At 35.1% G+C, this 22,235-nt stretch overlaps 2 protein-coding genes across 4 annotated transcripts; one reads left to right on the forward strand and one right to left on the reverse strand.

Moving 5' to 3' along the window:
* Window positions 1-1,663: 1,663 nt before the first annotated feature.
* On the forward strand, window positions 1,664-10,592 carry LOC132628092 (uncharacterized). 2 transcript variants are annotated; one of them, XM_060343813.1, is made up of 6 exons: window positions 1,664-2,664; window positions 2,704-2,916; window positions 8,172-8,328; window positions 8,824-8,874; window positions 9,272-9,364; window positions 10,098-10,592. In XM_060343813.1, exons 2-6 carry the CDS (start codon window positions 2,777-2,779, stop codon window positions 10,155-10,157), a joined length of 501 nt encoding a protein of 166 aa, XP_060199796.1. In that variant the 5' UTR covers window positions 1,664-2,664; window positions 2,704-2,776; the 3' UTR covers window positions 10,158-10,592. The 2 variants fall into 2 exon arrangements, with proteins under 2 accessions (XP_060199796.1, XP_060199787.1); XM_060343804.1 differs by having other exon boundaries at window positions 1,665-2,916.
* A 6,468-nt stretch (window positions 10,593-17,060) lies between these two features.
* LOC132628104 (ribonuclease 3-like protein 2) lies at window positions 17,061-21,677 on the reverse strand. Of its 2 annotated transcripts, XM_060343827.1 has the most exons (4): window positions 21,286-21,677; window positions 20,512-20,574; window positions 18,894-19,046; window positions 17,061-17,493 (listed from the first exon to the last, which is right to left on the reverse strand). In XM_060343827.1, exons 1-4 carry the CDS (start codon window positions 21,577-21,579, stop codon window positions 17,104-17,106), a joined length of 900 nt encoding a protein of 299 aa, XP_060199810.1. In that variant the 5' UTR covers window positions 21,580-21,677; the 3' UTR covers window positions 17,061-17,103. The 2 variants fall into 2 exon arrangements, with proteins under 2 accessions (XP_060199810.1, XP_060199818.1); XM_060343835.1 differs by lacking the exon at window positions 20,512-20,574 and having other exon boundaries at window positions 21,286-21,674.
* Window positions 21,678-22,235: the final 558 nt, after the last annotated feature.

The raw sequence follows: 22,235 nt of genomic DNA on the forward strand, positions 1-22,235 counted from the left end.
TGAATACAACAATCCCAAGTCAACAATCCAACAACTCTAACATAGTTCATATAATCCTCTTCAACAAACCCAATTATTATTCTCCCAAGAATTCATCAATTCACAACCATAAATGATTAGGGAGTAGAAACATTACCTTTCAAGAGTAGTAATCACGAAATCAACACCCCCAAGTCCGATCTTTAGCTCAAAATGACGACAACAACTTGTACTACAATTTATCCTTCACAAGCTTTGGGATTCGGGGCCTTAAACTTGGTTGATTTTCTACTTTCTCTCTCTAATTTCCCCTCTCTCTCACTTCATCTCTCTAAAATATGAATTTGGAGAAAAAAAATGGGCTGCTAGGGTTATATTTCCCTTATATACCAAGGGGAAATGGGTTTGACCCAACTTGAAAATGGGTTGGGACCTTTCTGTCTTAAAACGTTCATATATCCCTATCCCGATGTCGTATGTGAACCCACAACCTATGGTTGGAAAGTTATTTCAATTATCTACAACTTTCGTTCTTTGAGTTTTCCCAAATTCCCAAGTTATGATAGGGTTATGGCCTCCCGAAGTCAGGTGACCCGAAACGTACATACGGACCAAGATACGGTCACTGTTACGGTCCCGTAACACGAGGTACGGACCGTAACTTGGTACCGTACCTTGGTGAAAATTTCCAGTGAGGTTCTGGAAATTTTCGGGACGTTACGGTCCACTGTTACGGCCCGTCACACGTGTTACGGTCCGTAACGTCACCGTTACGCTGGCAGAATTTCCAGCGAACATGCTTCAGTAAAATGGGCATAACTCTTTGCACAGATGTCCGTTTGACCCCCGTAAGATACCGTTGGAAAGCTATTTCAAAGGGCTACAACTTTCATTAAGTAAGTTTTCTCAAATTCCCAACGGATTTTCATGAAATTTGACTGTAAGGAAGACGTATCAAAAACTTAGCCGATTCTATAGGATTTGAAGAGCCATATTGAGACGATCATATCTCCTTGCTCCGATCTCTGATTGGCTTGGTCCTTATATCGTTAGAAAGGTATTTCTACGTACTACAACTTCATTGATAGTACCTTCCAAAATTCCAAACCGATCAAGGAGTTATTGCTGCCTGAACTAGGCCTATCAACTATTTTCGCAAAACGTTCAAACCTTCAATGTTTCCACTAGAACTCTAATAATATGAGCTTAAACTTAGTTCCAAGATGCGGGGTGTTACATAATAACCGAAAGAAAAGAGAAGTTTTGCAGATAGAAAAGTGGTGTTCAAATGGAGGACTTTTTTTCCCCATAAACTGGCATGACCAACGAAGATTTATTGTTGGTTTTTCGAAAGAAAAAAGCTACATAAATAATTCAATATATAGAGATAAAAGATTAACTCAAAATTGGATAAAATGATAAGGAGGAGATAGATATTGGGTAGGAAAAAATCTTTAGGAAGAGAGAGAAAAGATATTAGTATATTAATGGAACAATTTATTAATTATTTCAATTATGGTTAAGGTCCTTCTTCAGTCAATTAAATTTTAACCATTAATTATAATTTATGCCATGCATTTTTAATCTAACTTAGAATTTTAGGAAAAATGGAGAGAAGAGAAACGGAGATCAGCCCAGTCCCAAATGCTAGCAAGTTGGAGATGGAGATATAGCCCAAGGCCATAAGCCAAGTGGGTCCCACCAAATGTATTATCTCCTCATACGCCACCCTTTTTTTTGTTGAGAATACCCAATTTGTATACAAAATTGCCCGTGTGGGTCCACCGCCAACGCCTTTCGCCGTCCACAATTACCCAATCACAGCAAACCTAACAAAACACACAATTCTCCCATCAACAACTTCGCCGGCAACCGGTTACCGGCGAGGCCGTACCTTCTCCTGTAGATCTAGATTCTAGAAACTTCGTAAAAATTATCAATTTTCAAAATCTCCTAGTCTAGAGATTCTAGAACAACATAACCAGTGTAATCTTCGTGAAAATTATCATTCTGCAAATCTCTGAGTCTAGAGATTCTAGAACAATAACAACAACATATCCAGTGTAAGCTTCGTAAAAATTATCAATTTGCGAATCTCTGAGTCTAGATTCTAGAACAACAACAGCATATCCAGTGTAAAACTTCGTGAAAATTATCAATTTATCAATCTCCGAGTCTAGATTCTAGAAGCTTCGTTGAAAATTATCAATTTGCTAAATCTCCGAGTCTAGAGATTCTAGAAGCTTCCTGTAAATTATCAATCTCCGAGTCTAGATTAGAGAAGTTTCTTGTAAATTATCAATATCCGGTCCGTCTAAATTCTAGAAGCTTCCTGTAAATTATCAATCTCCGAGCCTAGATTAGAAGCTTCGAGAAAATTGTCTATCTCCGAGTCTAGATTAGAAGCTTCGTGAAAATTATCGATCTCCGGTCCGTCTAAATTCTAGAAGCTTCCTGTGAATTAGCAATCTCCGAGCCTAGATTAGAAGCCTCGTGAAAATTATCAATCTCCGAGTCTAGATTAGAAGCTTCGTGAAAATTATCGATCTCCGGTCCGTCTAAATTCTAGAAGCTTCCTGTGAATTAGCAATCTCCGAGCCTAGATTAGAAGCCTCGTGAAAATTATCAATCTCCAAGCCTAGATTAGAAGCTTCGAGAAAATTATCTATCTACGAGTCTAGATTCTAGAAGCTTCGTGAAAATTATCAATCTCCGAGCCTAGATTAGAAGCTTCGAGAAAATTACTATCAATCTCCGAGTTTAGATTCTAGAAAGTTCGTGAAAATTATCTTATCAAATGAACGAAGTGCTTACAGCATCCGATGCATCTTCAAGTGCGCGGTCATATTCATCGGCAATTTCACCTGCAAATGTACCTCTCATTTCAGCATTCCTTGCTTGTGGTATTGCTCAATTTCTCAAGCTCTTCACTACCTGGTAAACGTTCGCTCTTTAAAAATTTAAGTGTCTTAGTTTGACTAGGCACGTAGACTAAGAAATACAGAGAGATTTTTTAAGATGCCTATTATGTAGTAAAATGTTCTTTTGAATCTTGTGGTTATCATCTTGTCATGATGTTTGAATTGTCAACTTACTCAAGTGAGGCTCAGTTGGTTGAGCACGGGGCTTTCATAATGGAGGTCGCAGGTTCAAAATCCCCTGCCTATGATCAGTGGCGGAGTCAAGATTTTCACTAAGGGGTTCAAAATATGTAAAAGTGAATGCACAAAAAAGTTTAAGGGTTTCAACATCTACTAAATATATATATAAGCGCCGTGCGGGTTATCTCTCCCGTGGGGTTTGCGAGCTATTGCACAGGAGCGGCTGCGGGTTCCCATGTCATAAAAAATAAATAGAAAAAGACACTCTTTTTTGGGAATGACCATGATGTAAAGTAAGACACTTAAATTGGGATGGAGATAATAGTTTCGATCAGTTTGTATTGAAGAGTCAAGTGTTATCTTTTTAGATTATAGCTGCTTATAAGCCTTTTTCTGACTTGGCCTTTTCGTTTTTAATAATGACTGGTATCTATATAGTTGAATTGTTAGTAGAAGTTACATCGGAAAAAAAGCAAGATAATTGCTTTGGAATGTGAAATTTTTGTTTGTTGACATTACAACGGTTATTATAATGTCTAAACCGCTTTCGGAACTGGAAATGCTGCAAATTAGTAACTGAGGTCTAGTTTGTTGAATTTTTAGAGAAAGTAGCATATAGTGAAAATTAAAGTGAAAATGCTGATCCTCAGGAAAGTTTTGCTTCTATTGATATAATTCTATCACTTTGTATTGAAGAGACAAGTTTTCTGTTTCTAGACTATAGCTGCTTATAAGCCTTTTCGATTTGGCCTTTTCGTTTTTAACAATGGCTGGTACCAATATAGTTGAACTGTTAGTAGATAAAGTTTCATTAGAAAAAAACAAAGATAGTTGCTTTTGTATTGTTGTCCCGTGAATATGTGAAATTTTGTTGTTATTGATATTACAACAGTCATTATAATGTTTAAACTACTTTAGGAATTGGATGTTGCTGCAAATTTCACACATGCTGAACGAGTAATTGAGGTTTAGGTTGTTGAATATCTAGAGAAAGTAGCGTATAGAGGATACTAAAGTGAAAATGCTGATCCTCAGGAAAGCTAAGAGATATATGAATGATCAAAAAGATTGAAGTATATAGGAAGGTCTTGAAACCTTCTAACATAATCACCAGTTCAGACTGGGAAGTTAGATGTTTTGTCATCATCTAAAGGGTAGATAAAAGGATAATGATCGGTCCATATCTTTTTCTGATGATGTTAGTGTCCAATCAACTTATGCACCTCAACTAATACAATGCATTAAAAAAGGAAGAAGAAAGATCATGGCTTTCTTATTATTATTATTATTATTTTTTTAAATTGGTAACTGTAGATCATGGCTTTCTTATTGTTGTCAGTGAGTATGTGAATGCTTTTGTTGTTGACTAGATGGCCTATGCCCGTGCTGCGCACGGGCCCAATGCTTCGGATTATAGTGTATCTATGTATATGTAGTTGTATTTAGATAGTGATAATATATATATATATATATATATATGTGTGTGTGTGTGTGTGTGTTCAAAATACGATTAATATAACATTGTAGTTTGTGCTCCGTATCTAAAACTTTATTTTATTCGTGTTTGCTATGAAAATTTATTAATACTTTTTAAAAGAGAAGACTTGTTTAAAATAAAACTATTTTCCTCTCTTTGAGATAAAATAATAGCAATATTTAAGCATCAGTTGATACTTTTAATTTTAATTCGATTAATTTAAAAGTGTAAAATACTTATTATTTTTTTATCAAATTTTGATTTGGATAATTCTAATTCAAATTATTAAATTAATTTTACATGTTTAAAACGAAATAAAGTAGAAATTGATTTTCTATTTAAACAAAGAAATGCTATTTTTTAATTTTTGGTAAATATTCTCGGTTTAGCTCATTTTACTTGTCATGTTGTCTTTTGCATGGTTTTCTAAGGAAACGTGAATTAGAATTATAATTTGACTAATTTACCTTATTCATTATTTGATCTTCATTTGATATTAATCTCTTTTCACATTTATTAGAGTAAGAATAAAAATAAAAAAGTAATTAAATTGTATCTTATTTTTTAAATATATATATTTTAAGTATATTTATTTTAGTAAACATAACAAATAAATGACATGGCGGAATAGCAAATACAGCAATTAAATATTTTGAAGAAAAGTAATAATATGGGGTTCATGTTTTTTGCTGTGCAATAATTTCATTTGCTCCCACTAATGGGTTAATATGCATGTGGCAATGAATTCACTATTATTGACTTGATGGGGATGCTTTGAGAATTACATGAATATTGTTTGATTTTTTAATATATGGGATGCACGTTTTTTTTTTTTCTTTTTTGACGTTGCTTTTTTTTTTTAATATGGGGTCCACTTTTTTTTTCATGAGTTTGGAGAGGGTGGAGTTCACTTTTTTTTTCATGAGTTTCGAGAGGGTGGGGTCCACCTTTTTTTTTTTTTTTTTTTTAAGAGTGACTGACGACGAAGCATGGGTAAACCGATGCTTCTATATAGTAGAACTATCTACTTTTTAGAAGAGTTGGTAATATAAAGTATAAGCCCTTAAATAAAAAAGTGGTTGGGACCACAAAGGATTTTTTTGCCCTTAAATAAAAAAGTAGGACCGAACACGGACGACGATCTTGCCTCTATAAACCGGCTCTTCTATATAGTAGTAATAGTAAAGTAATACATATAATTTTTTTTTTATCAAATTTTGATTTGGATAATTCCAATTCAAATTATTATATTAATTTTACATGTTTAAAATGAAACAAAGTAGAAGTTTGATTTTCTATTTAAATGAAGAACTTCTATTTTTTAATTTTTAGTAAATATTTTTTGTTTAACTCATTTTACTTGTCATGTTGTTTTTTACACGGTTTTTTAAGGAAACGTCAATTAGAATTATAATTTCACTAATTTACCGTATTAATTATTTGATCTCCATTTAATATTATTTTTTCTTTTATGACATTAATCTCTTTTCACATTTATTAGAGTAAGGAAAAAATGAAAAAGTAATTAAATTCTATCTTATTTTAATATATAAGTATTTTAAGTATGTTGCTGTACAATAATTTCATTTGCTCCCACTAATGGGTTGATACGCATGTGGCAATGAATCCATCATTATTGATTTAATTGTTTGATTTTCTAAGCACTTTTTTTTTGTTAACATTGTTTGTTTTTTTAATATGGGATTCACTTTCACTTTTTTTTTTTAATATTGCTTGATTTTGTTAATATGGGATCCATTTTTTTTCCTTCTCTTTTTTTTTTTAATACTGGTTGGTGTTTAATATGGGGCGCACATTTTTTTTTAATATTAGTTGTTGTTTAATATATATGAGACCCACAATTTTTTTTTAAAATTGGAACAGACGACGAAAAAGTGAGCCCAACCGGCTCTTCTATATGGTTAGGATATTACATCAGTCATTATAATGTTTAAACTTTAAACCACTTTAGGAATTGGATGTTGCTGCAAATTTCACGCGGACTGGGGAAGAAATTGAGGTTTAGGTTGTTGAGTTTCTAGAGAAAGTAGCATATAGCAAAAACTCAAGTGAAAATGCTGATCCATGAAAAAGTTCAGAGATATTTGAGTGATCAATAAGATTGAAGCAATTTTTTACAAGTTTTTGGAACCTTCCAACATAATCACCAGTTCAGAATGGGAAGTTAGAGGTTTTATCATCACCTAGAAGAACGGTAGATAAAGGATAATGATCCCTCCATATCTTTTTCCAATGATGTCAATGTCCAATCAACTTACGCACATCAACTAATAAGATGCATTAGAAAAAGAAAAAAAGAAAGATCTTATTGTGGTCTGGGAGTATTTGAAAGTTTTTATTGTTGATATTATAGCAGTCATTATAATATTTATACCGCTTTCGGAACTGGATGGTGCTGCAAATTTCGCGCCAACTGAGCTTGCAATTATGGTTTAGATTATGGAGTTTCTATAGATAGTAGCATATAGCAAAAACTAAAGTGAATATACTGATCCTCATGAGTTCAAAGATATTTGATTGATGAAGATCCGAGTAAAATTTATAGGAATGTTATGTAACCTCCTAGCAGTCTAGCACAATCTCAAGTTCAATCTGGGAAGTCAGATATTTGGTCATCACTTATAAGAACAGTAGATAAAAGGATAATGCTTTGAACCCATCGCGCTTCCTCTTTTGTGCTTCCTCAATTTGGAAAAGAAACAATGGGGTTTTCTTCCTTTACCTTTGTGTGGTGATGAATTTTTCATTTTACCTACCTATAGTATTGAATAGGTTAAGGTCCTCTAGTGTTTCTCCAAAAGTTGTGTTTTCCCCCGCTGTTGGTGGAGACAAAAAAACATTAGGTGATCTTTTGCCATTTACCTAAGTCTGGATGGTTGTGCTGTGGGAAATACTAGATGGTGGTGGAATAGTCGAGGTGTGTGCAAGCTTGCCCAGACTCCGGTTCTGCCAAACAAAATTGTAAAAGAGAGTGGTACTTTTCAGAAGAGAGAGAGAGAGAGAGAGAGATGTAAAATATAGTGGGAAAAATCAATTTCCCTTTATTGGTTATGAAAAGTGACAAAGAAGGCGAAGTAAAAGTGGATAGGCACTTAAGCACACATAAGCTTTTCCAAAAGCTCTACGGAGGAGGAATTAGGGTCTTTAAATTTCCTTATAGCTGTACCATACAACAGGAGTAGGTTAACTACTTGGGAAATTAGATCAGCAAGTCTTTCTTCTCTTTCATCAAAACCTATGTTGCTCGGATTCTTCAATTTTTTTTGGAGGATCCGACACGGTGCGGCAATACTTGAATAGTCCGAGCAACATAAATCAAATCAAACATAATGTTAAAGTAGTTTGAGTAGGGTGGCGGTAATCATTGTTTTACTTGCCATGATAACATAGTTTCAATGAGCATGCTTGCGGGATCTTGTGATAGATTTTCATTCAGGAGGTTGTTATTGACATAAATGTGGAGAAATATGTACTTCTTGTGGATTGAGCTTTGAATTTCAAGAGCTTACTTTTTCAGGATCGCCAAGTTTTCTCTTACCTTTTCTATATACTTCCTTGGTTAATTTTTGAATATTCCCTGTTAGATTTTGCAGGTATAAGGAGAAGAGATGGGATTCAAAAAGGATGCTTAGCTCTGGTGGAATGCCATCATCACATTCAGCAACTGTTACTGCACTGGTAACAGCAATTTATTTACAAGAAGGTGCTGGAGGATCCGCTTTTGCGATTGCTGTGGTTTTGGCATGTGTTGTGAGTAATTTCTTAGCCAGTTTTTCCTTTTTAAAATTCCTCCGGGGATGTTTGGCTTAGAGAGACATTAATCAATGTAATCCCAACACAAGAACAACAAAGGAGAAAAAGAAAAAGAAAGCCAGTGTTCACTTGTTTTTTTTTTTTTTGCTCTAATTTAGCTTATTTGCATCTGGATGTTACTCCAGTATTTTGATGTATGAAAAGAAGAAACAAAATGCAATGTCATAAATCCTGATTACTTGCGTCTAGCCTCAGAATGCATATGCACGCACATTTATACGTATATGTATTAACATAAATGCTTCTTTGGAAGAGAGCGGCTAGCCTGTATATATGTGTTATCAGGGGGTGGGAGATCTGGAGGGATTTGTATATACCGCAATGTCTGCAATTTCTACCCACACGCAGCTTCCTGAATCAACTTTCTTATTTGTATTTTGCATAATGAACTTTTAGATTCTCCTCATTAGTCTAATGATTTTTCTTTAACAGGTAATGTATGATGCTACTGGTGTTAGGCTTCATGCTGGTCGCCAAGCTGAGGTAATTTTTTTGTCCCACCCCCTTGGTTATTTTGTTTATAGTTTTACTGATTGTTGACTTATCCAATTAGAGTAATGTAAGATGCTACTGGTGTTAGGCTTCATGCTGGTCGCCAAGCTGAAGTAATTTTTCTGTCCCACCCCCTTGGTTATTTTGTTTATAGTTTTACTGATTGTTGACTTATCCAATTAGAGATGACATTGTGTTTAAATCAGTGTCAGTACAAATTTATTCTTCATTCTATGCTTAAAACAATTTGGTTGGTACCTTCTCTAACGATCTTTCCCTATGTGGTTGTAAAATACTTGTTGTAGTTGAAATTGGCTACTGCTGGTTTGAAAGACTTTGAAGTTTCTATGTATTTACGATTAGTGATAGAATTTGTCGTTTGATGCAGTTGTTGAATCAGATAGTGTGTGAATTGCCTCCTGAGCATCCTGTGGCCAATGTTAGACCTCTGCGAGATTCGCTTGGTCACACTCCCCTTCAGGTATGATTGCAATGAATTTTTAGTTTATGCATTTCTTTGAAGTTGAAGAAATTGAGAATCAATTTTATAAAGATCATTTTTATGATTGTGGTATCCTGGCCAACTTGCACACAGTTAGACTAATTCCACGGAGTAGCACTTCTTATGTACCTCGATTAATACCCACTATTCCACGGAAAGACCATGCTTCATTTCCTTTTGGTGACAACAATAAACTGAGAAAAAATATTTCTTCCCTTCCCTTTGTTGACACATTTACAACCACGGAAAGACCATTCTTCATTTCCTTTTGGTGACAACAATAAACTGAGAAATTAATATTTCTTCCCTTCCCTTGCTTTGTTGGCTCATTCGCAACCAATATGCAACCATGCAATGCTGAAGGAGAAACTATTATGATAAAAATATTCAAATTAAAAAACACTCGTGTGATAACAAAGTAAATTAAGTTTTCCTTAATCGGAAGTTAATAAAGCAAATTAAGGCACCTAAGGATGTTGTCTAGTGGTCAATGGAGTGCATTGAGAACCATGAGGTCTCGGGTTCAAATTCCTGCGGAGTCAATAAATTGTTTCTAATCTGTCCAACGTTTGATACCTGTGTTGGTGGGAGGTAGCACGTACCCCGTGAAATTAGTCAAGGTGCGTGCAAATTAGCTCGGACACCACGGTTATAAAAAAAAGTAAATTATGTTTTCCATATCTGGGTGTTAATGCCATTGAGATGAATGCAGGTTCTTGCTGGTGCGGTGCTGGGATGTGTAGTGCCATATTTGCTGAGAAGTTCAATCTAGAGTTTAACTTTATCATCTCCCTTCAAATACTCAGTAAATATTGAAACGTTCCCAACCTATTAAAGCTGGAATCGACATCACTACCAAGCCACACCAGATAACCAGGGAGAATTTCATGTGAATTTATCCTTTCTTCACCTTGTTGGCAAAGAGGAAAAGAAGATGGAAAAGTGGGGTGATGGGAAATGGTGTGTACTGTTCGTGACTTTGACTCAGTTAATCACCTGTACTTGTTTGTTTTATATTCAACTTGCAACTTGCAAGCCATTTTTTTCTAATTGCTGAATAGCTGGGTTACTTAGGGATCAATCATCAAAATTATCTTTGACACAAAAACGACAGTACTGTCGGTATATGTCACAACTTTCATTTGTCTGCGTGTGGATATTTTCTATTCAGATCTTTAGATGTTAAGAAGGGCACGTTTCAAATTCATTTTCGGTATATGTCACAACTTTCATTTGTCTGCGGGGGGATATTTTCTATTCAGATCTTTAGATGTTAAGAAGGGCACGTTTCAAATTCATTTTCGTGAATAAAGTAATTAAAGAACTTTTCTTTATCCTTTAGCGAGGAAAGTTAAGATTTTGTAACTTTGGAGTAAAATGGCTTGTTTCTTATGAAACGTATGCCGTAGTAACTAGTAAGAAGGCCGACCACAAAAAGGTAATGGACTTGGTTTTCCTTGTTTAACCATCTAAGACGAAATTTACTGACTCAATTAATTTAGATTTGCGCTATGCTGGTAGACCCGCTATGAGGGCAAATCACTCTAGATAAAAAAATTCTTCATTTCTAAAGCTCGAACTTGAAATTTATAGTTAAGAGTGAAGCGATGAAATTTATAGTTAAGAGTGAAGCGATTCTCGCCCTCGTCCTCAAAGGTGAGAAAAATTAGGTGATTTTTTCCCAATTGTTTGAGCTAACAGGGTTACTCGATACCTGTGGAATTAGTTGAGATGCGCACAAATTACTCAAAAGCAAGGGATGTGGAACCTTTTCGAGTCCGTGCAGCTATTTTTGTTCAGTTGGAATTTCTATTATCTAAACCAAAACCCATGATCAAGTGAGTCGGACAAATCAAAACTTGATAAGAATTCAGAATTAGCTTTATCAGAAGATGACAACTAGAAAAGAAGCCGAATAATGGTAGTAGTATGGACTATTAGAGTACCAAATCAGTCAAACAATTGAAAATAACATGCATATATGAGATAACAGTGAAAAGACATGGATCAGGATAATGGGAATTAGTTGTAACGCAGAAAAGCTGAGGGAAAAAACAAGAAAGTAAAGGAAAAGATATTCCCAAGCCTGACGTGAAAAATGTCATCACAAACAAGATTTTTTTTCCAGCAGTCGACCAAAGATTTGATTTTATAATTCATTACAAATGTTATTTTAGTAATATGACCTTTTATATAAAAAAGAATAAAAATAACAATAGAAACTTTAATAAAGTCATTTTTTTCTATTTAGATTGTAAATAGGCATGGTATTACTTCCAACTATTTTTCCTCGGAAAAAATTAAGGATAAACACCAGCAACTAACTGGTTTGATTTTAACTTCGTTTTAAACATTTTATCAAATCTCAAACTACGCAGGAAATATAGAGTTCTATGATAATGTCCTTGCACAAGCTCCGACACTAAGTCAAGCTCTACGTAAAATAATTATAAAAAGAAAAAGAAAACTAACTAGAGTAGACAAATTCTACTTTATGGTAAGTTGATTAATAACCTAAATTATTCATTGAAAATATTAGGGGCTGTATGCTGAAAGTTTAGGCGTAGACACCAGGTAAATACTATAGATCCGATCCTTAAAATTTCTCAATTTTACCACTAGTGAAGCTAGGTATTTCAAGCAAAAAAGTAATATTTGACCTATATAAACATAATTTATTACTTTGGCGTACATAAACATAATCTTTGGACCAAGGTTTTTGCTTCTGTTCAATACATAATGACTAAAACTAACTTTAATTAATTAATTAATTAATCCGATTAATGCATCAATAGTCGATGAATATGATAGTCCGATCCTACGTTTATTTCGTTGAGATGACGGACCACAAAGGTACCAATAGAAGATTTGTTTTGTGTGAGAGGGAGTGAATCTACTGGAATTCTTAAGCTATGCTTCATAGCCAGCCCCACCACCCCACCACCAAGTTGGGCCATGGGCCCATGAGTCAATGACAAAGATTGCCTCCAATTGGCCCATAACGACACAAACAGAAGGGCTCACTTGGGACGACCTACATTTCCAGTAGGAAGAAATTGCACGGTTTGCCGTCTGTCAAAATTGAACTTATGCCTAACGGAGGTGCATGACATAATTTGTGGGATATTAATATATTATGATGCGAAAATATAAACTTATAACTCGAAAAAAGTTATTTGTTATAACGGCCAAAAATTAAAGACCAGCACAAAATAGGAACAAAAGTGCCAATGACTTTTCCAGTAGCGGTAACATTCCTAAAAGGAAGCAGCCACAGGCCCACAGCTGCTTCTCCTAAAGGAGAAAATGAGAGGAAAAGATGGAACAGATTGTTCTGCACCGACCTTATCACAACTTGTCCAATTAAAATTTATCTAAATTCCTTTTCTATTATATTTATCTTATAATCCATAATATTTTTGGCTCTAACTCTACTTGTACTTTATGACAGATTTTTTGTGTGACTTTTTTTAACGTGTGAAAGAAAATCTTTTTCTAACAAATAATATGAAGTAGCGAATGTCCAATTAAACAGTAGTAATTTTTACAAGAAATTGTATACATCTTCAGAGATGTAGTGAGATGGATGAATCCCTTTATTTTTTTACAAGAGGTCTCAAGTTCTGAACTTGGAAACAAAGAAATCTCTTGTGGGGAGCGCTGCCCTCTCGAATGGCTCTATGCGCCATAAATCTAGAAATTCAATCAGTTGATATGATGTTTGCTCTCTTTTCAACCACTACTTTAATATTCTTCCATCATCACTAATATACTTTTATAATACAAATCAAATTAACATCTTCAATGTCGTGATCAGATAAATGAAATCTAAGAGTATTATCTGCAACGGTGAGGGATGATAATTGATCTTTTTATATGGTATTGGGTCAATACTTCATGAACGAGCTAGCTTTTGGCTTTGAATTAGGCCCAATATCTATTTCTTTTTGTGGTATCAGAGTCATGTCCCTATTATTTTATGTCCCAATATTAGGCCCCATGTTATCTTGTCCAGACCAAGTGACTAGCCTAGGCGTCATCGTGCGTCAAGGGAGAAGGGGGAGGGTTAAATGTCCCATACTGATTGAGGAATGAGTTACTTTGTCTCTCTATACAGTCTTGGACAAGCCTTGCTAAGCAAAGAAAATTCTTACTCAATGTAGGGTAGACTAATTATTTTCAATGCCGGACTCTAAGGTTGAGTTAGGTCCAAGATTCATTTCTATACGAGACAGCCAACTTAATTACCATTGTTTTCTCTCTTCAATATCTTCCTTATAAATATGAAACTCCACTACCTCCTTATCTACCCTAAAAACCACACTTCTATTCCTAGCAGCAACATCTTTGCATTCATCAAAGAGAGGAAAAGAATCCATGGAAATGATCAAAATCTCCCAAGTTCTAAAGCTTTTACTCCTCATAGCTGCCCTTCTTATCATCACCCTTCTATTATTCACATCACTAAGAACAAATTACCTCTATTTCATTGTTAATCTTCTCATCGTTTCACTAGGAGCTGAAGCTGGCCTCATGTCATTCTTCTGCAAATCTCCAAATGACAAGAAATTAAGTTCAACCAACATCATCACCACCCAAAAACAACATAACATGACTACTCCAGTGATATATTTTCCCCCTTCGGGAACTATTGAACATCAAGAAACTGCCCCTAAAGCTAAATATGATCATTTAGCGAGCACAGAGAGCTCGCTTCTGATCACCACCAAGAATAACACTGGTTATAAAGTGGTTGAAAAATGTGCTTCAGAAAAGATTTTTGGTGTTGCAGAAGTACATGAGCAGGTAGCACTAGTGAAGAAGTGCCCTTCAATGCCGAGCTTGTTCTTCATAGGGGATACTGGTGAGGAGACTAATGAAGGGCACGAGATATTAAAGGAAGAAAAATATGATGATCAAAATGATGAGGAAGCTGTGGTGCTAAGTAAGCAGGAGCTATTTTATAAAGCAGAGACATTCATTGGTAACTTCTACAAGCAATTGAAGATGCAGAGAGAAGACTCATGGAAGAGTCTTCATGACTTCTATCACAAAGCAGCTTTCTAAGCAATCCTTGATGATCAAGAATCATGGCATCCATTACTCTTTTATAATAATGGGTGCACATTTGGTACAAATTTATAATATGTTTGTAGTCAAAGATAGAAGTGATGATCCGGCCTTTATCCATTTTGGAAGCAGGGGCAGATCTAGCGTATTACTTATAATAGGTTGATTGAAATTTAGTAGCTTTAGCTTGAAGCATGTATATGTATATAAAAATTCATGAAGTACCAAATAGTAGATTTTGATAGGTTATGGTAAAATCTTGAGCTCGAGCTCATAATGTTCAAATTCAAGCTCTTCTTCATACCGCTGGTAGAGGTGCTTGTGCTCCCAACTACCTTGAATACTTCAAGAATGTGTGTTTATTTCGTAAAAGTTACTGATGATATTCTTCCGTATTTGTGAACAACTACCACCATCTTAAAAAATAAAATGAAAATACATGATTTTCTTTACATGTTTTTGGTAAAGAAGAAACAGAAAACAACGTCAAAGGGTGCAATACTTTGCATCCACTGACATAAAATTCTAGATCCACTCCTGGCCATGAATAAATCATTCTTGACAAGTTGCTTATCAAACTTTTGCATCTTGTATTCATGATTCATTTTGATAATTTTTCTGAAGATATTATCAGGTTACTTTGAAGGGATTAAATCTGATTCTATATTATTGTTTGACAACAATCTCCCGCTATGCGCAGGGTCTGGGGAAGGGCCGGACCACAAGATAAGGTATCTATTGCAACTTGTAAAATGATAATGATCTGCTTCTGGCAGTAATTTGTCGTATCATATCAAAAGATAGCGCCACTTGTCATTGGACTAATGCATTAAGATGATTTGCTTGGAATTTTCTTGTCATATTGCTCCAAGAGTATTTCAGAATATGTTTACGAATATTCTTTTCAACGTAAAAGCTGAAAACCTTTTTCTCTCGCTTTGGACCAATGCACTTTCCGACGTGGAACAAGATATATAGGTATTAATTACTAAATCAGAAAATATGAAACGGTCATGTCTTCCTCGTCCACTTAATAGGTCATGAATGCTACCCATATAGTGTTAGAGTCCCACATTAGTTGTGGGATGGGAAATTAGTATTCTTATATGATATTGGATAAGCGTCACCTCATGAGCTAGTTTTTGGAGTTGAGTTAGACTCAAGGTTCATTTTCTTTACACTGTATCATAGCCAGACCTATTCCAATTCTTTGTTTACCCAATGTTGGGCTCATGTTATATTATCCACACTCCAGATGTCTTGTGTGGGCGGTGTTAGAGACTTAGGGTCCCACATAGGTTGTGAGATGGGAAATTAGTATCATTATATGGTCTTGAGCAATTCTTACCTCATGAACTAGCTACTTCTTCAGCAATACTGGGATTGGAGTTCAATTTTCTAGCTCTGATGCTTATCTCATACTAATTTGTACACAAAGTTTCATGGTAAAATTCTAATCTGAATGAGCTTAGTCTGCTATGCAATAGGTCCTGGTATCTATTTACATTATCACGCAGTAACTGGTGAACTCCCTTCTGTTATCTATTTTCTAGGTGGAGCTCTGACAATGTATCCCTATATTCACTTTGCAGCAACCAAAGATTGATTATTGCACCATCGAGAGAGTAAGCTTTACTTACAAGTTGCACCGTCCCCTGCTGTCTGCTTCCTCCCGGAATTGGAATGTGGAACTATGTTATATCAACTGAACTTGGATTCCTGCAAACCCCGAATCATTGCTAATGCTGCTGAATTCTCTGCATCTTTTATTCGTGACTTCTCGTCTCCCGTCACAAGAAGCATGCCTTCAGCAATTGCAATTTGCACAGAGCATATAAACCTCCTATCGTGAGCAGGACCTATCTCTTTCTCTATTCTGCAACCATCAGAAAGCAAACAATAATGAAATAAAATTAATACATTTATGTGTAACTGCAACGGATACAGAAAAACTTGGCAGCATCTGGATATTGAGACAAACAAACTAGGAAAAAATTACCAAATGACAATCTTTCCTGTACGAAACACATGCATTCACCACGTTGCTAGTCCAGAAAATCCATTTTATATGGAGTGCTCTCGAGAGGAAAAAATTCTTAAAATATTAAACCTCAGACAAGTGACATTTCAAAAAAAAAAAAAATTAAAAATAATACTTGAATAAGTTCATTTTACTGCTGTCTGTCCAAAAAATATAAGTCAGCAATGTATGTTAGTATGTCGATGAATGACATAATTCTAAATCTGTCTTGTGCTCCTATATATTTCTTTGAACCCATTCCGTGCAATCAAACCTTAAAGCTACTTCTAGTAGAGAAAATTGGTAGTATCACTGCTCAATATTGAGTCAAAGTTTGCTCATATGGCAACAACTTCTTCCCCTGCTTTGATAAGGAGATATACGGCCAAGATTAAGAATATAATACTATGATTCCCTGGTACAACATGTTAAGCATGTTAAACTTAATAATATAATTTGTGCTCGCAGCTGCAGATTGAGTACAAGTGAAACAAGCAATAACTTTGTCCACCGGACAGCTATCTGACAAAAGTGGCACTAAGTTCCCTCATGAGAACAACTACACTCAAAAGGAAAAAGGTTAACCTGTAAGTTGGTTTGGGCCATTTCGTTCTTCCGCAAAGCTCGTTCAGCTTCTGCTTTGCTCCTTCACTCTCTTTTGTCGTGTCAAATTCAACATCCATCTTCTTTTCTGAAATGGAATAGATTCAACATCCCTCTTTTTTCTCTGGAATGGAACAAATTCAACATCCATCTTATCATAAGGGTTATAGAATAACTCCTTAAGAGCAGCCTTTGCCACTTGAAGCTTTGCAATTTCTTTGTGCTCAGAAGAAGCTGATGCAATAAATTGTCCATCAAGATAGACGCTAGCTATGTTTTTATCTCCCTCTCTCCGATGTTCTACATCAACTTGTTTTCCATCCTTTTTGCTAAGTCCAAACAGCATTGTTACAGGCTGTGGTTGTTCTTCCAACACATTCAGCATGATGATAGGCTCTAGTAGGCGTCTAAAGATCTAACACAAAAAGAGTACTAAATAATTAAACATCAGGAAATCATTTCTATTTGCAAAGAACAATGGCCTATTTATAGGTCAACAAAATTATTGTATCGTAAGACCTTGATGAAATCTCTGAAATAAAAAATCATTGGAGCAAAGAAAGAAATGCTACACCTGTCTACTGGTGTGTGAGCAGGGGGCAGCTCAGTCAACCACCCAAAATTCAAATTGGCTCTCATGTGATTTCTCATTGAATCAATCACCAATTTTCTGCAATGTAATACCTCATCATTTCTTCCCTTCCAATTGATTTCCAATGATACGAAACCCAAATTATGAGAAGCCCCTCTTCTTCATGTAAGCTCACTTTTTATTTCTCAATATCTGAATAAATTCAAATTTCAACTTGTAACCTTCTCTCTCTCTCTCTCTCTCTCTCACACACACACACACACACACACATATACTACCTTTTTTTGACAAGGGTAAATTTATAAAAGGATTGTGGGCTAGTGTGTCAAAGTAAAAACTTATGCAAATCCCCAATCATGTCCAACATGGAATATACATCATTTACATAGATCAGGCTGCACCAAAAAGCTAGCAAAAAATACATCTGTGTTTAAAGTGACATTCTAAAGACCAGCACAAAATTTTATTGCACAACTAAGAATTCTAGTAACATACCAAAATGAATTACGATTGAAATTCTTGTTTTAGGAATACATCTTAATCATTTCTTTCAACAATTGGAGAATAACACATAAATAGCATTTCTAGAGAAAAATAAGTTTTGCCTCTGAAAACTAACAAGCAATACATAATGACTACTCAGACATCAGTCGGCCTGCAGAAATCACCAAATTGGAACAGGAGCGTGGCTTGAGTTAGTTTGATGCAAAGTTTACAAGGATAACTAGCTTTGCATTTGAATGAATAACAGTTAAAGCCCCTTTTATAGTAACACCGAGGGTGTAAACTGTAAGCACTTACTAAAGCCAATAAGCCCGCGAGACTCAACGCTTTAATTCCACATAATCACATTTTCAAGTTATACTAGAAATCCAAAGGAATAAATTAATACAGAGAATTCGTTCAGCCAACCTAACTAGTTGGGTTTGAGGCATAGTTGATTGATTCACTGGTACTCTTATCTGTCCATCTGTGCTCATTGAGCATGGACCTGCATATATTTATTGAAACTTCATACAAAAGAGAGGAGTTAAGGTTTCCCCATACTCTTTTTCCTACGGAAGGTGGAACAGCCTCCAACCTATACATGGTAGTAGGTTAGCACTTAAGTTCACAAAAATAGGTCAACTAAAGGGGAGATGTTAATTTATATAAAAAAGAAAAGAGAGCTTTTACAAGATCCATAGCCAGACAAACCTAAATAGTAATAAAAAGAAACTGACCATCCATAGAGCATTCACATCAAAGCCACAATCCAAATATACAGCCCCCATTATTGACTCCACAATGTCTGCAAGAACCTTTGGCGCTTTTATGTCTCCTCCATAGAACTCCATCTTCTCCTCCTGTTGCACTGTTATCACGAATTCCTTCACCTACGCCCAAATTCAAAGTCCGCATTATTACAATTCCACAAGAACTATTTTAGTCAGTTCGATGATCTTGTGCCAAGTGGAGGAATCCTCCACAATTTAGATGGTCACGCTGTACTTTGAGCACTCATCCAGATATTTTTACATATGTAAAGAACTTAAAAGTGTAAAAGGAACGGCAAGTCTACTCTTTTAGGATATGAGGAGGTAAAGTGACATGTTCCCTTCCTTAATATATTTAACATTTGAAGGGAAAATACATAAATTACCTCCTAAACTTGTCCCGAAAAGCCTATTACACACTTTTAACTTTACAATGTAGAGGTCAATGGCTAACCCCTACCATCACTAGGTGGATTTATCTTAATCTTTTTTTTTGAAATTGGTAACATTGGTATTGATAGAACTAGGGCAGTGCTGAAGCCAAATACACAGAGGAGAAGTCCCCACAGCCAACAACAATCCTAAAAACAGTTACCACTGCCCTATAAATCTATTAAGGAAACCTCCTCCTCTAAATAGCATTCTTTACACCAAAAAAGAAACGAAAGTAGGCACTTCACCTTAATAGCCTGCACATGATTACCCCTATCTTCAAAAACCCTAGAGTTTCTCTCTTTTCAGATTGTCCACCATATACAAGCAGGAATCAATCTCCACCATTTCTTCTGTCTAACTAAATTTGTCTTAATATTTTTTAATGTTGAACTTCTATATTCTCCTTATTAGATGCTTAATGGATACATGTGTGCTTGATAGATAACTACAAATAACTGCCACAAAACTACAGTTAAAGGCCAATGTCTGACCCCTGCCATCACTAGGTAGATTTGTCATAATATCTTTTTAATGTTTAACTTCTAATACTCTTTATTAGATACTTGCTAAATACATGTTTGCTTGATATATAACTACAAGCAACTGCTACAAAACTTAAACTACATAACAATGTAGAAATGGATACATAGAAGTTAAATACTTTTAAAAAATCCTATTACACACTTTTAACTTAACAAGGTAGATATCAATGTCTGACCCCTGCTACCACTAGGTGGATCTGTCTTAATTTTTTTTAATGTTTAACTTCTATATACTCTTTATTAGATGCTTAATAGATACTCCACATGTTTGCTAAATTGATAACTTGCATGTAACTGCAACGAAACTTAAACTACATAACAATGTAGAAATGGATGCATATAAGACACTTTAACTTTACAAGGTAGACGTCAATGTCTGACCCCTGCTACCACTAGGTGGATTTGTCTCAATAGTTTTTAAGGTTGAATTTCTATATTCTCTTTATTAGATACTTAATAGATACATTTTGCTTGATATAACTACAAGTAACTACTAGTGGTCAATGAAATGGGTTGAGAACCATGAGGTCGTAGGTTTAAATTACAGCAGAGACAAAAACACTAAGTGATTTCTTCCCATATGTCCTACCCTTGGTGGACAGAGTTACCTTGTACGTGTTGCTGGTGGGAGGTGGCAGGTATCCTGTGGCATTAGTCGATGTGCGCACAAGCTGGCCCGGACATCACGGTTAACAAAAAAAAAAAAAAAAAAACTGCTACAAAACTTAAACTACATAACAATGTGAAAATGATTTTCACTGTTAAGTTAAATACTAACAAAAGAGAATAATCAGTCAGCGATTTATAAATCTATAATATACCTTTTCATCGAGGATTGTCGAATCGCGACGGAGGTACACATAGAGGCCGTGGCGGACGGCAACTCTAGCAAGTTTTTCGGTGCTAACGTTGGTAGCGCTGAGGTCAGAGAGCTCACCACAATCTTAATTTTTCTAATGTTTAACTTCTATATACACTTTATTAGATGCTTAATATATACATGTTAGCTTAATGGATAACTACAGGTAACTGCTACAAAAACTTAAAACTACATCACAAAGTGAAAATGCTTTACACTTACGATAGGTATAAAATACTTTTAGAAGAGAAAATTAGCTAATGATATATAATGTACCTTTTCATCGAGGATTGTTTAATAGAAACTTACACTCAACTATCAGTTGTTCCCTTTTCCTACCTAAACTATCACCATCTATATACTAAAACACATCTCCACAATCAGCTGCTCGCTTTTCCTACCTGAGCACCGGTGATATAGTTCAGGTAGGAAAAAAGAACAACTGATAGTTAGAGGTGTGAAACTCGCGAAAAAGCGATAATTCAAGTGTGATTTTGACTGTTAATTCATATTTATAATGTACCTTTTCATCAAGTATTGCTGAATTGTGGCGGAGATAGTTATAAAGGCCGTGACGTACGGCAACTCTAGCAAGTTTTTCAGTGCTAACATTGGCGGCGCGTAAGTCAGTAAGCTTACCACAGTCAATGTCAGGATAAGTAGAGAAGAAATAACTGGAAATGGCTAAGCCGAGAGCCGCGTCGCCGATGAACGCGAGCCGGTTGAAATTAGAAACTGAATTAGAGAAGGAAGAATGAGTAAGAGCTTCTTCTAGAAGCTTCGTATTATTAAATCGGTAGTTCAGTAGTTCCTCCATTGCCCGTGTTCGCAGAAAAATGCAAATGCCTGACGGAGTTGCTACGTTTCAGAATTTAGGTATTCTATATACATTCTGTTTTTTTTTTTTTCCATTTATTCCATAGGACTTATACTACTTATTTATAGCTTGTTTGGGGAAGAATTTTTGTTTTTGACCAAACAGGCTATTAATAAGTAGGCGTTTGGTCACAGATACCAAAAATAAATTCACTTATTTTGGAATTTTTAAAGTTAGAAGTTGGAGTTGTGTTTGACCATAATTTTTGAAATTATAGTTTTTGGTGAAATATAATCGTAAAAAAGTGAAAAAAGTGACTTTTTAAAAAAAAATAAGTTTTTTAAGTTTTTGATATTTCGGAATACAATTTCAAGTTGTATTTGGAATTTCAAGTTGTATTTGAAAATCGAATTGCTACGTTCCAGAATATATAGGCATTACATTCTGTTATATTTGCTTTATGTATTTCATAGGAAAACTAGTAGTAGTAGTAGATTATACCTTTTTTTTTTTTTTTTTTTTTCATTTGGGTGTTTGGTATTCACATTGGAGTCCGATTAATCTGAATTCGCACTGATTAGGGTTCATCCAGGGGGACGTTTCCTACCGAGATTTTTTTTTTTTCATACCCAGAGCTCGAAACTGAAACATTTGAT

Source organism: Lycium barbarum, chromosome 1 (genome assembly GCF_019175385.1).
Source record: "Lycium barbarum isolate Lr01 chromosome 1, ASM1917538v2, whole genome shotgun sequence".
NCBI lineage: Eukaryota > Viridiplantae > Streptophyta > Magnoliopsida > Solanales > Solanaceae > Lycium > Lycium barbarum.

Excerpts from the sequence above, each read along its gene's own strand:
- LOC132628104 (XM_060343827.1), bottom strand. The coding sequence starts at position 21,579 with ATGGAGGAACTACTGAACTACCGATTTAATAATACGAAGCTTCTAGAA. Across the intron at positions 20,575-21,285 it reads CAGCAATACTTGATGAAAAG|CTTGTGCGCACATCGACTAA; the intron begins GTACATTATAAA and ends TGTCCGGGCCAG. Across the intron at positions 19,047-20,511 it reads CCACCAGCAACACGTACAAG|GTGAAGGAATTCGTGATAAC; the intron begins GTAACTCTGTCC and ends ATTTGGGCGTAG.
- LOC132628092 (XM_060343813.1), top strand. The coding sequence starts at position 2,777 with ATGAACGAAGTGCTTACAGCATCCGATGCATCTTCAAGTGCGCGGTCA. Across the intron at positions 8,875-9,271 it reads ATGCTGGTCGCCAAGCTGAG|TTGTTGAATCAGATAGTGTG; the intron begins GTAATTTTTTTG and ends CGTTTGATGCAG. Across the intron at positions 9,365-10,097 it reads TTGGTCACACTCCCCTTCAG|GTTCTTGCTGGTGCGGTGCT; the intron begins GTATGATTGCAA and ends AGATGAATGCAG.